Raw genomic sequence first — 15,351 nt, forward strand, 5'->3', positions numbered from 1 at the left:
GGTTGGGGAAGTTGGACATATCCGTGAATACTAGATAAATACCCCTAGCTAGAGTGGGCCGACGTTGCTACCTCCGCATATCAAACCTGATGATCAAGGATAGCCAAGGGGAAGACATCCGAGGATAAAAAATCGGCTTGTTCCTGTCGCGTGTGGTTATTTATTCGCCTTTCGACGTGGAAAAACGCCCTACCCCACAGGTGTGTGCCCTGGCAAAAATCAAACGGAATGGCTACCAACACGCGTCCTAGATATACAGATCCCCTCTATCAAACAGCACACGAGGAAGCTTTCTCGAAGCCGCTCTTCGCAGAAATCAAAACGGTCCTACCGCCCGATGTGTCTCATGAGGATTTCGATAGTGCTCTGAATCAAATCGTAGAGGCTCTAGGAAAAGATGCCATCTTCACCGGTCCAAGTCTGAAGGATTATGTCGATCCCTATGAAATCCCAGAGTCTGGACATGAGAGGAGCGTGCCGAGTGCTGCAGTCTGGTAGGAGATACCCACCCCCTAAAGGAGATATTCAATAACTTGTTAACCTGTCAGGTAGTCCATCTTCTGTCCCGGAACTCCAAGCCGTATTGAAAGTCGTAAATAAGTACAAAATTCCAGTATGGACTTTTTCGCGAGGGAAAAACTTGGGGTATCGCTCATCCGAATCTACCATATTGCCTCCTGAAGGCGGGAATAGGAAATAGCTGACCGGTGGTTAGATATGGCGGCCCCGCACCGCGGGTTGCTGGCTCAATCGCTCTAGATCTACATCGAATGAACAAGATCATAGAAGTAAATGATAAATTCAGCTACGCGGTAGTTGAGCCTGGAGTTACCTTTGGCGACCTGTACGAATATTGCGCGAAGCATAAACTCAAGGTCTGGCCAAGTACAGCGTCGCTTGGATGGGGCAGTGTCATTGGAAATGTAGGTATCTACTCATAACCAAGGATGAATCTTCTTTAACAGTAACAGGCTCTTGATAGGGGTATGGGATTCATCCCTACTGGTGTACATCACGAAAACGCCGTTGGTATGGAAGTTGTTCTTGCCAATGGTGATATCGTCCGTACGGGCCAGTGGGCTATGTCCAATTCGCCTTCTGCGCATGTAACGAAATTGACTTTTGGTCCTACGATCGACGGGCTCTTTCTACAGAGCAATCTCGGAATTGTGACTAAGATGGGCATCAACTTGACACCGCAGCCGCAAGCCTATATGGCATGCTCATTCGATGTACCCGAATTCGAACATATTGAAACTATCGTTGATGTATTTGGTGAATTGAGAAGGAACGGCACGTTGCCTTATATGGTATACGTATTCTATATCGCCGAATGGGCTACTATGTTCGGAAAGCATTCGGAATGGTGGAAAGGCGAGGGTCCGATCCCTGATTGGAGATTGAAGGAAATGCAGAAAGATCTTGATACCGGTATTTGGACTGTAAAATTTGGGCTTTACGGACCAACAGAGCTCATTAAGGCTCAGTTCAATGAGGTGCAGAGGGTCATAACGAAGAAAGCCCCTTTCGGTCGTCTCCGTCAAATTCTGTTCACCGGTGAAAATGGCGATCTTCTTGAAGCGACGGCGGTCGATCCGGTTTATGGAGGTGTTAGGGTGGGGATTCCGAGTATGTGGAACATACCTATGGTAAATTACTATAATCGCCGAGATGATTCGGTCGGTGCTCATGGTGCATACTCGCCTATTGTACCATTAGATGGAAAGATTGTATTGGAATGGGCTAGGACGGCGAAAGGTATATGCGCGGAGCAGGGTTTCGACTTCTTGTGCGATTTCTTCATGCATGAGCGATATGCGATATTCGTTACTATGCTCTGCTTCGATAAGACTAGCCCGGAACAGCGAAGTGGCGTCGACAAGATTTTCAACGGGCTCTTCAAAGAGGGTAGCAAGCGAGGGTTTGCGAAATATCGAGCGCATATAAACCATATGGGTAGGTTCATTCCAAGGGTACCTAGTTCGATGAGTTGGTACTTACGTTTATTAGATATGAACGCGGACCTTTTCGACTTTAACAACCACGCTTATCGCCGTTTTGTTGAGACCCTGAAGGTTAGTACCATTGCCGAATTGGGTAGAAGTTGAAAAAAGTGTCTAACTTATCTGTAGGACGCATTGGATCCGAATGGTATTCTATCGCCGGGAAAGATGGGGATCTGGCCGGCAAGACTAAAGCAATTGAGGTCGAAGATCTGAATTATTGGACTCAGTGCTTTGATAAAAGTAGAATGATTCTAGCATGGTTCGCATCATGGCAGTACATCAAAAATACATAGATGTAGATAAAGGCAAACGATCCCTAGGTAGATCCTCATTGTATATTGTTTTTGTAATAGGAATCTCAGTTGAATTTGGGCGATCTAGACCATTAGCGCGTGTAGCTCTAACGTATCTTGGTACGGGATGCTGATAGAATGTATGCATCGTGTTAGGTATTCTTAGGCTCCTCAATACCAATGAATATGTCTCGTGGAAATATTTTGGCCTTCAGAGGCGCCACAAAGCCTTCGGGGCAACCTCAAGGTGTTCCGTGCTTATAAAGTCCGAGAAGATTCTGCGCGGCTATCGGCACAGAAGAAGTTATACGATATACGAACTCTTGGTAAGGGTAATCCGACTTAAGAAGGATGAATGTTGCTCGAGATAAAGAGACGGCGCGGTGTTTGGCAGCAGGAAAGCTCGCGGTAGTTGCGATTGTATCGTCATTTGACCAACGCGAGGAAGAAGATATTATCCTGCAGTCTAGCCGCCTTTTATTACTTCATCTGATCTGTGCTCATCTTGTTGGCGCGCGAGTCCTGATTCGTCCGCTTGGAAAAGATACAACAGGAATTACCGAGTAATAATTAAAAACAATACGCTCATTGGTGCGCTTTTGAAACACATGGCTGCGACCGGCTGTCGGTGTGAGACTGCCCACGGTGAAAGGTTGGTTATTATTAGATTCTGAATATCATCTGGTTGCATGTTACGTTAAACAGCGCTGATAGTGGAGCGGATCGTAAGAATCAACTCGATAGGGCTAGGAATATCCCCCATTTGGTTTATCCAAGATCCCGGAAAGAGGATGCGGAGGTCAGAATGCCTGTTATAAAACAGTAGCTTCCGGTGGAGGAAATATTCCACTAGTCAGAATGTATGCTGGCTTCGTGATATCATGATGAAAATTAAGAAACAATATAGCCGATATTTTTTCTATTTATTATGATGCCCACTAAGGCGATGAGGCGACATAGTAACGCACTGGCTGAAGCTGGACCTTACCACATTCATCATAATGTGAATCTAGACTTCTAGTGATTAATCTGGCACTTGACGTCTACCCTCGACATAAGAGAGTATAAAGTCATGGTCGCCCAAACCCCGCTTGGCCTATTGGGCTGTTTGACAAAGTGGAAGTAGACATACCGCGAAAATGTTGGCTGGTTTCTTTCTCCTGTTGACAGGCTTCGCCGCTGCCCTGCCAGCTCACGATGTATCCGTTTCGGGTTCAGCTTCCAAGACTCTGACGGCTAGACAAAGCTTCCCGAGTACTTTTAAATGGAGTTCGAGCGAAGCCCTCGTCGGTCCCAAGAGCGATGGCCGTAATATTGCTGGAATCAAAGATCCATCCATCATCTTCTACGAGGATAAATATCACGTCTTCGCTAGCACGGCGTCATCACCTGGCGGGTACAACCTGGTGTACTTTAGCTTCACAGACTTCGCAGAGGCGGGCAATGCGACGTTTCACTACCTGGACCAGAGCCCGCTCGGAAAGGGGTATCGCGCAGCTCCCCAAGTGTTCTACTTCGAACCACAAAGCCTCTGGTACCTCATCTACCAGAATAACAACGCGGCCTACTCCACCAACAAAGATATCAACGATCCGTCTGGGTGGACAGCACCGAAGACATTTTTCAGCAATGTACCATCAACTATCAATAAGTACCTTAGCGGTGGCTATTGGGTCGATATGTGGGTGATCTGCGATGCTGAGAACTGCCATCACTTTTCATCGGACGATAATGGTCATCTCTTCCGTGCGCAAACATCTGTGAGCGACTTTCCTAATAAGATGGGCGAACCGGTCGTTGCGCTTCAGGATTCGAAGAATGCGCTATTCGAAGCCTCGAACGTGTATAAGATAGGTGATAGCGAATACCTCTTAATAGTTGAGGCGATTAGTAGTGATGGTGCGCGATGGTTTCGATCATGGACGTCGGATAGTCTATCTAGGAAATGGACTGCTCTCGCGGCTACCGAGTCCAACCCCTTCGCTCGTTCGAACAATGTGGCGTTTACTGGGAAAACTTGGACTAAGAGTATCAGTCATGGAGAGATGATACGGGACAAAGTGGACCAGACGATGACCATTAGCCCGTGTAATCTGCGTTACCTTTATCAAGGTGTAGACCCATCTGCCAGTGGCAATTATAATTCTTTGCCATGGAAGTTGGGTCTTCTTACGCAGACCAACTCGGCTTGTTAGGATTGAAGGTCATCCCAGATAGAAGTCATAGAAACAATATCCTTGTATATCGAGTTAACATACCGGACCTACTCATGATCATAATCGTCTCTTAGAATTCCTAATATTTCTGGATAATGCATCGTATCACCTGTGCTGTTTGCACCATCGTGAACCCAGAGTGAGATACCTAGGTAATGCTTAGTTTAGAAAGCAGGCCTACTTGCTTTTTAAAAAGGAAAAAGCAAAAGAAGAGGGGAAGCGAGGCTCGCAATTTCCTATTTTGAAATGGTTGGCAATCTCCTATCGATAGCCCCCAATAATTATATGAGGGGTGTGAGTAAATATTGAGACGCGTCGTGGCGTTTTATGTTGTGTAACTCGACGTAATACCTTACAACATTATACTCATTATTGTCACTGCAAATACACAAGATGGCTAAGCGCAAAAGACCAAATTATTATGCAGTTCGAGTTGGTAGGAAGCCTGGCATTTATGATAATTGGGACGAATGCGAAGATCAAGTTTCCGGTTTTTCAAAGGCGTATTTCAAGGGGTTTGAGAAATACGAAGACGCGCTGAAATTCGTTGGCGATGCTATTAATACTGTCCAAACTGAGGTGGAAGAAGATGACGATGAGCCCCCAAAGTCGGTGAAAGACAAAACTCCCACACCATTTGAAGGTTCACATAATATGCCCATTAAGATTGAAGATGACGAGGACGAGGACGAAGAGCCAATGCCACCTCCCGCGTCGCAGTCTTATTTCGATCAAGTCTCGGGGTTCGTGCCCGACAACAACGCTTCTTTTGATGACGAATTCACTCGTTTTGCATCATCGCAAGGTTTCATTTCTGGATCACAAGAGTACCGAAGAGAGCGCACCAAAGCGATTCGTGACGAATTGAAGTTTCACTATTCTTCACAGCCGAACTTACAGTCGATTCCTGAATTCCCAAAGGGAGAGCCAGATGAGCTGGACCCGCTCGATATCTATCAGAATATGTGTCGAGAAATCGGTATCGAACCCCAAGACACAGTCGCGGAATGCAGAAGAGAGTTGAAGAAGCTTCTAGTCAATATCATTGACTACATTGACGCTAGACGCATAGGCAGGAAGGTCAAAATATGGAAATGGGAAGATTATGACGCATTTTGTGCCTATACCCTACAAGACGAAAAGCGGATCGATATACGTGAAGCAAAGGCTGATGGCGGGTTCTTGTCAGCTTTATTGCAACGATTGAAGGGTCCCGGTCGGGGGAAGAGAGGCCCAAGAAATAGAGGTTCCAAGAAGAGAAACACATTGAGTTTAGGAAGTGGAAATTCAGAGCTCGGAAAGAGAAAGAGGGGTGGTACAGAGGAGTCCGAATTTTCGAAGAGGGTCCGTATATTCGCTCTGTAATATGTTGATGAAGGGTATCTACTGTATCACCAAGAGGGTCACCTTCACGCAGTAACATTGTCTTGGCCAGGCCGCCAGGTAATTATTCGACGATATATAGGTAATCATTGATATTTCATTCACCTATCACCTATCGCCAATCATACGAGCTTAAGGACAGCATGAGTATATGTCAACCTCGTGACAGGCATCCCAACCTGGTACCCGATATCGCCTATCCTTCGATACGTACCTTCTTCAGTATCCAACTTGCGAAGTACGACACCGCGTTCTCCCGTGATATTCAAGACATAGGCCGTCATTGCCTCGTTTCGACCACAACTCACCTCCGAAGCGACGTCGGCCTGAAACTCGTAATCCTTCTCCATTCCAGGCCCGCGAATCAGACGGTAATTGTATCGATCCGATCTTCTTCCATTAACCGCCCCCGAATCCCATACCTTACATTCACATAGCAAGCCATGGATTATTATCGCCGTCGCACTCGCTTCTAAGAGAGATTTCCCACTATCTGGCCCGTATAAAATATCTACTACCTCGAAATCTTTCGCCAGACCTGTACCGATATCTAATGATACCGGACCAATTATGCTTGCCCATGACCACGACGGCATAGATAGATCAGTACTACGCCTTGAATCGATGGGCTCGCCGTCAAACCCTACTAATGGTCCCTTTACATTCCACAACAGACCTGCGTCAATCCTTGATTCCCAGAGACCGCTAGCATATCTCCCAAGGGCTGTATTAGAAAGTAGCTTCGCAACCGCTGCTAGAGCTGCTAGTTTATCCGAGTCGAATGTAAGCTGTCTCTCCGAATACCATGTAACAATGTCGCACCATAACAGTTGCAAACTAGTGGACCGGTTTAGAACGAGTTGTTCCTCGAACCTTTTTTTCAGGTGAGGTTTTTGAGCGACGTCCCTGTAATTACGAACCTCGCAGATGCAGGTGCTTCTCTCCCGACACTGCCAGAGTATCTCCCAATTTGTAAAATACAGCATACGAGGCGAAAGCATGTGCTCTAACAAATACGTCAGTTACGGAGATGAGGTCCAATCAACGATCATTGATGAGCCAATTTACGGACCTTGAAAAAACCAACTCTGACGGAGTAACGGCATCGGGTATAATGGGTTCGGAGGATCAATGGGACCGAGATCATAAACAGAATGATTTAAAGCCGGACGTACATAGATCTCGATCGGAGTACCATCTTTTCGTTTACGTCGAACTGTATATTTGACTTGAGTTTCGTTATTTTGGTAGAAGAGGCCTCCGGAACCGGTTGCTGATGCAGTGGCGGCAATGGTGACATGCGAATTACTATACACATCGGCCATTCGGGGTGCTTCCATTGCCCAATCTTCTCTATCACCCTGGATAATGCAGAGTGAATCAATCCAGAGGTAAGGACAACCAAGGTATCTTGTAACAAATACTGCTTCTCGAAATGTTTTGGGTAAAGATGATAGGGGTATCCCCTGTGTCCGAAAGACTGGCAACGTCATGGTAGTTGTTTGAATGGGATGGGATTCTCCCCAGCAATGGCTTAATGTGATATAAGGGCCTTTCTCGCACCTCTCTCCTTCGGTAACAAAGACCTTGTCTTCTTGACGAGAAACATCTAGGACCCTAGTGGGTAGATAATCCATCGTGCGACCGATTTTGCACCTGTCGTCACCTTCTTCGCATTCACGAAGCCAATTTCTCATTTGATTCAAATTTCGAATGCATCCAGAGTCTTGTGGTAGGTCAGTCCATGACTGAAATATTTTGGACATAAAAGGATCATCTAATAAGATGTTAATCCAGGTAAGTTATGTGGTAGCGATTGAATGAGAACTCGTTACCTCTGGTATAAAGATGTAACCCTATCCAATGGCCAGATTGTAGGAAATACTGAAGCCTGGGTAACTCCTCTTCGGCTTTAAAAATTATCCAGCGAACACCATAAGGATCTTCTTGGCAGAAAAAAGATAGTGCTTCCCAAAGAATTGAACATATTAAACAGTCTCTTGATGATTCTTCGAGGGAGGATCCCCCTCCCCCAGTAACGAAGCCCCCGGAGAGTCCCGGTTGTGGAATTAAATCGCAACACACGGCACACGTTGACATTCTTGGTACAATTCAATACGCAAAAGCTTAGTAGTAATTCAGGTAATAATTTTCGATATGCATTCACCTTACCAGTAAATCAAGAATGTAGCAGTCTCTAGTTGGCTGACAGAAAACTACAGGGGTCACGAACCAAACCAACAACTATTATGCTGAAACAATTCTAGACAAGATGAACCATGTTTCCATTCCAAAAGCCTTTATTAAATATAACTTTTATACCGTACTGATACTTTTATGCCTAAGTACTATGTATTACCAATTCCAACTACTGAATCCAATCTGGATCTCAATAATACCTTCAATCCATCCCATAGATCGATTATATAAACAAAAAACTCCAACCCAGACCCAATCCACCAACCAACCACTTATTACACCATTACGCACAGACATTCAAATAACCCATTAAACCTTACGCCTCAAACTCTTACTTCGTTCCAACAATCCCAAATCCCACCATCCTTCAATAACACCCCAAAGCGTCTTGCGCTTCGGCTTTGGTTTAGACGTCATTTGCGCCTCTAGATCCCGAGCATTAGTCGGACTTAAAGGTGTCGTATCATCATCGAGATCATCGTCTACGTGGCAGATTTGTACTTTTCGGCTCTTAGAACGCATGAGTTTCTTCCCTGTGCCGATTGGGATGCCGAGCGCATCGCGGGGTAGGGGAGGCGCTCTGCTGAGTCGAAAGCCTTTTAGGCGTGGCGATGCCGGGGTTGGTGTCACGGGAGTAAATCCATCGTCGCTAGGTGTAGGCGGGATGACGACCGCTACAGGTGGGGGAACGGTTTTTGTCCTCGCGTTTACGTGATCGATAGTTGCTTGATGCGCGATTGGTATGAAATCTTCCTTCGGCGAACCAGACGCATCAAAAGACCGAGTCGCAACCGGAGGCACGACAGCCGGAGCAGGAGGAACAGGGAGATAATTGCTAGATACAGGTTGACCTGTAATGGTAGTCGGGCCGGAATTGGCGTGTACGATAACAGGAGGGGTCTGCACCGGACGAATATCTTCGTCGATGGATCGGAGAATAGGGGGGCGACGCGCGGGTTCGGGCGCCGTGGGGAGAGGTGGAGGAGGGACCCATTGGAGGCCCGGTCCAGGGGTAAGGGCTCGAGTCCCGAGTGCGGTCGGCCCTGAGATTTGTTGCACTAGACCAAAACCACCTCTGGATTTCTCCCCTGAAAACCCGCGCGTGCCCGCGCGCCCCTAACCCTCAATGTCCTTGGGAGGGGCACTAGTAGCTTTGATGCGGCGCTGTAGTCCGACGCAGAGGACGGCGGAAAAGGCGAAGAGCACGCAGAGCGCGATGCCTAGACCCCAGACTGCCTTGATCTCGTAACAATGCGGCTGGTCAGTCATAATTAAAGCTAAATAATCGTGGTACCGAGTAGCCGCTGTAGAATAGTCCCGTGTTGAGATAGACATAGTGAATGTCTGCGTAGTCGAAGCGGGTTGTGGAAGTACTTCGCACTTGAGTGTAGAGAGAGGCTTGCCGATGGTGACGGCAACTACGATGGAAGCGACGAGGAGAGCTAGGTCGATTACGGCTGCGATTAAGAGAGGGAGAAGACCATCGTAGTATAAGATGTAGGAAATTGAGACGTAAAGCGTCGCGATGCTTGCCTAGGAAGGAATTAGTTACACCATTAGGTATATCGGGTGGGTGGAAGTGTATGCATACCACTGCGATAGTGCCGACAAGCACATCTGGTGCATCGCGCTGAGAGCTCACGATCTCATTGATGAAATTGGCAGTGATACCAATGATGGCGACGAGTGAGACGAACTGCATAGCCCGAAAAGCCGTGAAAGTTACGCCCAAGGCGCCGAGCTGGGGAGCCTGGAAACGCATTCTCAAAGGGATACTGGTGTCGAAATCGGTTATAAGCGAAAGTTTCGGACGAGACTTGTTGAGAATAGTGCGAATAGGAAGACGCCGCGGCGGATAAGGAATAGACGCTGAAGGGCTTGAGGAGCGAATTGTGAATGAGTGGTGGCTTAAAGCCGAAACGATAGATGGTAAGCAAGATTGGTTTCTAAACCCGAAAGAATGAATCTCAGAGTTAGAGCAGGTCTACTGCGATGAAGAAAATGACCGATAGATAGAAACCGAGAGAAGATCGTGAGTACGTGACTAGGAAATTCGTTTCGTATAACCCAGAGAATAGAGATGTTGAAATCTAAAGACCGTACTGTATGCTTTATTCGTGATGATATACCCCCAGAAAAGAGAGACCGAAATGAGATAGGAAAAAAAAGGAAAAAAAGAGAAAGACTTAAGGAAACGATGGAGATTGCTGTGAGAGATCAGATTGTTCGTGAGATAGAAAAAATAATACCATTCATTATCGAGGATCTTCACACCTTATATACCGAATACATCTCATCTCCTAGGTTAGGTAGCTATAATCATTCACCGTCATACCGAACATCTGCAAGGTACATGTATGCTAGGTCTGTCTAGACCCTTTCATTTTGGTCGCCTATGGATTGACCACGGTATCGCGCCAAAGAATGCCAGGTTCAATCTTGAAGAGGCCGTGCCTTGGCTAGCATTGTTCGTATACCTTCATCCGCGATTGCTATTTTGAAAACCATGTCGTCGGCAATTGATGTGGATGGCGGGAATCATGACGCGCTGGTGTAGCCAATCGGGGAACAAATGATCGTCATTGCGCTTATAATACCATACGAACCTGAGCGCCTTACAACTTGTATACTAGTTGCTAGGCTAGGAATATACCTGGCATGACAAGCATCCATGGATGTATGTAATTGGCAAGGTTCATACATACGAAGTAAATTCTCGTTGCCATGAAAACGGGTAACTAAGATATACCAATAGAGAACTTGTCGGCTAGTGTTGTATCGATCGTAGCAGTGGACTTCCCCATCGGAGATTTGTGGTTGGTTGACAGCTCAGCTAAAGAGAAATGAGATCGGTGGGTCAGTCCAGGGTCTTAAGCGCGGGCCGCGGTTAGTAGTCTGACTTGTTCCTAATGATACGATGATCCATCGGAAGAATAAACAAGGATAATTGTCTATAGCCGCCGATATGGAGTCGATGAGTCTAGAAATATACATCTATGAACACATACACTACACCGCATACTAAGTAGTAGGGTATGTGCATGGATGAACCGTTGTTTTGTTTCAGAAGATCTTCGTGTCGTTGACCAATAGAAGAAAAGAGAAAATTATCCCTCGTAGATTCACCAAGATCTGTGTACGACATTTTTTAAACCGAGATTGACGGATGAGGCGAAGCTAGGACCGTAGGCCCGGGAAAACGGCTCTTTTCCTATGCAGCGTAAATATTAGTAGCTGTGAGTTTCATTCGTAGCCAATCGAGCTGTGGTGGAGATTAAGTAGAGCCGTCTACCTTGAGTAGTGATGCTCAAAGGACCTATTATCGTCAACTCGATCCCGACCTGAAACGTCCACGACTTGTGTACTTAGGTATGTATATCCCTAACGTCAATTAGCATGTCGTAGCATGTCGTATCAAATATGTCATGCTATGATATTGTAACAGGTGAGACAACATGATATCTATCATACGACGATTGTCCTTTAGTCGCTTGAAAATTTTTCTTTTCCCTACAATATGTCAAATGTCCAGCCACCCAGAATGATTCAACAGACGAAGGCTATGATTATGCAACTTGATCTTATTTCGTTGTTCCTAGTCTTTTCGACTCCCCGACGCCTTTTCGCAAATACGTCGAGCTGAGTTGATTCATTCAGCTATCCACCAAGACAAGAAGAAAAAAAAAGAACATTCGCCATTCATTGGCTTTTTTAGGTCTAAATCAACCTTTAATTACAGGTTGCCAGCATTGCCAATGCGATATACAGAGCAATTCAACTTTGGTTTACATCATGTCGGCCGTGGCCATGGTCTTACAATAGGTTAGACCAGTCCTTTATCCTAATAGATCGTCTAAGCCACTGCTCCCACCGCTAGGTTGAGAGTTGTTAGCGGGCTTTGGTGCACCTGCTGCTGGAGCGCCCCAAAGGGAAGCACTGGTTTTCTCTTTGGCAAGTTGGCCCATTTTCGGACCAGCAACAGGTGTGCTTGCTTTCTTTATGCCAGAACCGGCCTGACCCCATAGATTTGCGAACGGATCACTTCCAGCGGACGCTTTGGCCGCAGCTGGAGCCGCTGGCTTGTTGAGCGCTGATAGACCAGATGGCGTAGATACCCCTGACGCGGATGACATGGCGGAAATTGATGAACCAGTTGGCTGGGCTACTTGGACAGACTGGTAGTAATTAGGTTGTGCCGCCTGGTAAGTAGTTGCTGGCTTTGGCGCTTGGGCAGCTATGCCGGTGGTCGCTGCAGGGATGCTAAAAGACGAATAATTTGCTGCAGGTGTTGTAGTAGAACTTCCGGGCGGTGAAATTGACGACATCATACCACTAAGATTAACTTGCTGCGGTCCCGATAGAGGCTTCGGCTGGGCAAGCTGCGCGGTAGATTGGGCGCTCGACGTCACCATAGGGGGAGGAACGCCAATGTTGTTCGCGGGTGCGGGTGTTGCTGACTGGAAATCGTCGAAGTCATCGTCATCATTAGTGTTTGACGTCGATAGAGAAGCCAAAGCGGCGGATCCGTTGGATGGGGTATGCGCATGGGCAGAAGTCGTGGCAGCTGGTGCAGGTTCAGGGTCGTCAAAGGAGAAAAGGTCGACTTCGGGTTCTTTTTTCTTCGGGGGCTCGGTAGGAGTGGTCTTCTTAACGCCCATTCTCTCACTCCTTTCAGGTCGCTTTGCTCGAGACGAACTCGAAGGTGCAGTCCCTTCGTCAAATTCATCATACTCCTCGAACTTATCCGCGCGATTCGCGCCGCTGTCCCTCCAGTCGTCGGACTGACCCCCAAATCCACCGCCGTCTCCGTAAACACCACCAGAGAACCCGCCGTATCCCGCAGACGAACCTCCGTAGCCGCTGGATTCGCTGCCAAAACCACCATAGCGACCGCTGCTGCCGGAGAACCCTCCCATGGTACCACCTTCAACACCAGTATATTTGGCCTTGTTGGCTCTAGCCTTTTTCCGCTCGGATCGGATTCGCTCGACGTCGCCTAAAAGTTCTGCAAGCTCCTTCGCGCGATTACGTACGTTGATACCTTGATCTTTACCGTTCTGATCGATGAAGTGGAATTGTCGCAGCATCTTTAGAAGTGTAATGTGGCCTCGCGCATCATCAATGACTCGCTCGGAGCCGTGCTTGATAAGGAATTCGAGCAACTGAAGCGCTTTATAAATCTGTCTCCATTCTTCGGCAGCCTTCTCGGTGAATCGTCGATAGATCATGGGCATAATTTCATTAAGGGTTTGGCTAGCAATCATCGAATCAGTATGGAAATATAGATAGGTATGTCGGTAAATAGGGAGGATATGTAATTGCGTACTAGTTAAAAGTGCCATTGGCGATTTCTTGCATGATTGTTGATGATGCGCCCCATGGTTCGTTATTAGTAGCTTCTCGAACCTGATTTTGCGCGTCATGTCAGCGCGAATTATTCACTTGGTTCAAGCTGATTAGGAGAGCCATTTACCTTGGCTTCCATTTCGGTGTAGTTCATAACAGCTATGGTTTGTATGAATCAGTATTCAAGTCTCTTCCAGGGAAGTCATCGTGAATATATCTAAGAATTACCATTTTGGACTTTACGAACACCAGCCTTGAGGTCGTAAAGGGTCAGATTGGACACCTGGTCTTTGAGACTATTGAAATCCATCTTGGGCCGTAGCTTTTTGTCCCTATTCGGGACGGTAAGAGGAAAGTCTTATAGAGCGAAGAAGCAAATGATAGATATGGCTTTCAAGGGAGATATATGTAGCTAGAAGAGGTGGGAAGTCAAAGGTGGTTCCTTATTGTTGATTTCCCTTATTTGGATTTCGAAGTTGTAAATGATGAATTGAGAATTGTACCGAGCATCGAAGCAGACACTTTGACTTTCGCGCATTCGGACCCCTGACCAAGGATGCCCGACCACGCTAGGACCACCTTAAAGGTTCAACCTGACATGGGTAACAGCAACATTGAACGGGTTCTTCAAAGTAACTTACGTCACGTGGTTTTGCTGGTCAAATCGGCAATGCGACCGATATTCAGTATCCAAGTACCTAGAATTTAAGCAATTGAAATTTATTTTCTAGAGTACATCCTTTTTAGATCCATGACGAGCATTAAGAATTAATCATTAAATATGTATCATAGTGTGAGCATATTTATAAGTACGATACTTATATGATGCTCGGTATAAATTTAAGAAAGTAGAGTTATTAGGTAACTCATTAGACGCTTGGACCAATTAATTATTCCCCAGTAGATATTTTGGTTACAACTAGCTTTCGACCGGGACAGAAAATTTAAGAGCTCTTATTCTCTAAGCTAGAAAACTATCAAAGATCACCAACCTCATCGTACGTCACTGACCTCTATTCATTTCATTCTGCTTGAATTGGATGCTTATCTCATTTAATTAGACTCTTACCAACCCATTTCAATCTCGAATTCTGTAGACTGAAACAAACGTACGTAAAAGCATTTCATTGTATCGTTATCGAATTCCTACCTTCGGAGCTTAGAACCCGATCTCAATAGCTCTAAGCAGAGCTAGATTTTGCAAGCCTTCTTCCTGGGTATCAACACAAATTACCCAAGTATTACCTAGTTACTTGTTTGGCCTTTACGAGCTTGTTGGCATTGTTTAGCACATAGTTCTTGAATTGTGCCTCCTTTTCCTCCAACACAATGCCTACCTAGGTATCTTATCAATGATCTCTAGTCAACTTCCAAGGTGAAGTACCTAGGTGTACCATCAAAGCCGGACACTGGGAAATACACAATGCAATACCCGTCCTCCCGTCTTGTCCTTGTCATACCTACCGAAGTATACCGAATCTTTGGAGGAAAGATTGAAAAGGCGGATGTGGGGTGGGGAGCTGCAGCTACTTCGGTCACCCCGCCATCCCATCCGCCTCGTTGAGGGGTGGCTATGTTCAATGGCTATGTCCGCCTATGTTGTGTATACGTCTGTGTGTGACAAGATGTTGCATGCGTATCTAGTGGGTTGGTTCTAGCATGTTCGAAGCCGATACAAGCAAGCCGAGTTTACATCCCGCAACGAACAGCATCATATACATCCATCTAAACCACAAGCGTAGCATCAAAGATGTGTTATTCTGCATGCAAGGAGTATTGGCAGATTGTTGAGGGAGACTACCGCTCGGTTCCATTCGGAGGGTTATGAACCTATCCGACGGAGAGAGACGCACGTGGGAGTTAGTCCGATTCTCATGTCTCGAAGCACGTCATTGCTTGTACTTGTCG

The 15,351-nt window shown here is 46.3% G+C and overlaps 5 protein-coding genes across 5 annotated transcripts; 2 read left to right on the top strand and 3 right to left on the bottom strand.

Annotated features, from left to right (window-relative positions):
* Positions 1 to 228: 228 nt before the first annotated feature.
* Positions 229 to 2,219, top strand: F4822DRAFT_438858 (putative vanilly-alcohol oxidase; the record flags this gene model as incomplete). Its single annotated transcript, XM_051462571.1, has 6 exons — positions 229 to 494; positions 553 to 645; positions 716 to 923; positions 972 to 1,956; positions 2,011 to 2,075; positions 2,133 to 2,219. 6 exons carry the CDS (start codon positions 229 to 231, stop codon positions 2,217 to 2,219), a joined length of 1,704 nt encoding a protein of 567 aa, XP_051310108.1.
* Positions 2,220 to 3,152: 933 nt separating this feature from the next.
* On the top strand, positions 3,153 to 4,692 carry F4822DRAFT_66851 (glycosyl hydrolase family 62-domain-containing protein). Its single transcript, XM_051463834.1, has one exon. It carries the CDS (start codon positions 3,439 to 3,441, stop codon positions 4,492 to 4,494), a length of 1,056 nt encoding a protein of 351 aa, XP_051310109.1. The 5' UTR covers positions 3,153 to 3,438; the 3' UTR covers positions 4,495 to 4,692.
* Positions 4,693 to 6,020: 1,328 nt separating this feature from the next.
* Positions 6,021 to 7,664, bottom strand: F4822DRAFT_438859 (HET-domain-containing protein; the record flags this gene model as incomplete). The annotated part of the gene is made up of 2 exons (XM_051462572.1): positions 6,021 to 6,904; positions 6,971 to 7,664. The coding sequence occupies 2 exons, from the start codon at positions 7,662 to 7,664 to the stop codon at positions 6,021 to 6,023; spliced, it is 1,578 nt and encodes a 525-aa protein (XP_051310110.1).
* A 742-nt stretch (positions 7,665 to 8,406) lies between these two features.
* F4822DRAFT_434272 (uncharacterized protein) lies at positions 8,407 to 9,859 on the bottom strand (the record flags this gene model as incomplete). The annotated part of the gene is made up of 3 exons (XM_051461981.1): positions 8,407 to 9,140; positions 9,219 to 9,630; positions 9,689 to 9,859. 3 exons carry the CDS (start codon positions 9,857 to 9,859, stop codon positions 8,407 to 8,409), a joined length of 1,317 nt encoding a protein of 438 aa, XP_051310111.1.
* Positions 9,860 to 11,364: 1,505 nt separating this feature from the next.
* On the bottom strand, positions 11,365 to 14,014 carry F4822DRAFT_67210 (ENTH-domain-containing protein). Its single transcript, XM_051463838.1, has 4 exons — positions 13,672 to 14,014; positions 13,571 to 13,602; positions 13,424 to 13,503; positions 11,365 to 13,350 (listed from the first exon to the last, which is right to left on the bottom strand). Exons 1-4 carry the CDS (start codon positions 13,751 to 13,753, stop codon positions 11,934 to 11,936), a joined length of 1,611 nt encoding a protein of 536 aa, XP_051310112.1. The 5' UTR covers positions 13,754 to 14,014; the 3' UTR covers positions 11,365 to 11,933.
* Positions 14,015 to 15,351: the final 1,337 nt, after the last annotated feature.

The sequence above is a fragment of the Hypoxylon trugodes genome (genome assembly GCF_022578975.1).
Source record: "Hypoxylon trugodes strain CBS 135444 unplaced genomic scaffold F4822scaffold_10, whole genome shotgun sequence".
In the NCBI taxonomy this organism is placed as follows: domain Eukaryota; kingdom Fungi; phylum Ascomycota; class Sordariomycetes; order Xylariales; family Hypoxylaceae; genus Hypoxylon; species Hypoxylon trugodes.

Coding starts and splice junctions, on each gene's coding strand:
- F4822DRAFT_67210 (XM_051463838.1), bottom strand. CDS start 13,753: ATGGATTTCAATAGTCTCAAAGACCAGGTGTCCAATCTGACCCTTTAC. Junction 13,603..13,671: donor TGTTCGTAAAGTCCAAAATG/GTAATTCTTAGA, acceptor TACAAACCATAG/CTGTTATGAACTACACCGAA. Junction 13,351..13,423: donor GCCAATGGCACTTTTAACTA/GTACGCAATTAC, acceptor GATGATTGCTAG/CCAAACCCTTAATGAAATTA.
- F4822DRAFT_66851 (XM_051463834.1), top strand. CDS start 3,439: ATGTTGGCTGGTTTCTTTCTCCTGTTGACAGGCTTCGCCGCTGCCCTG.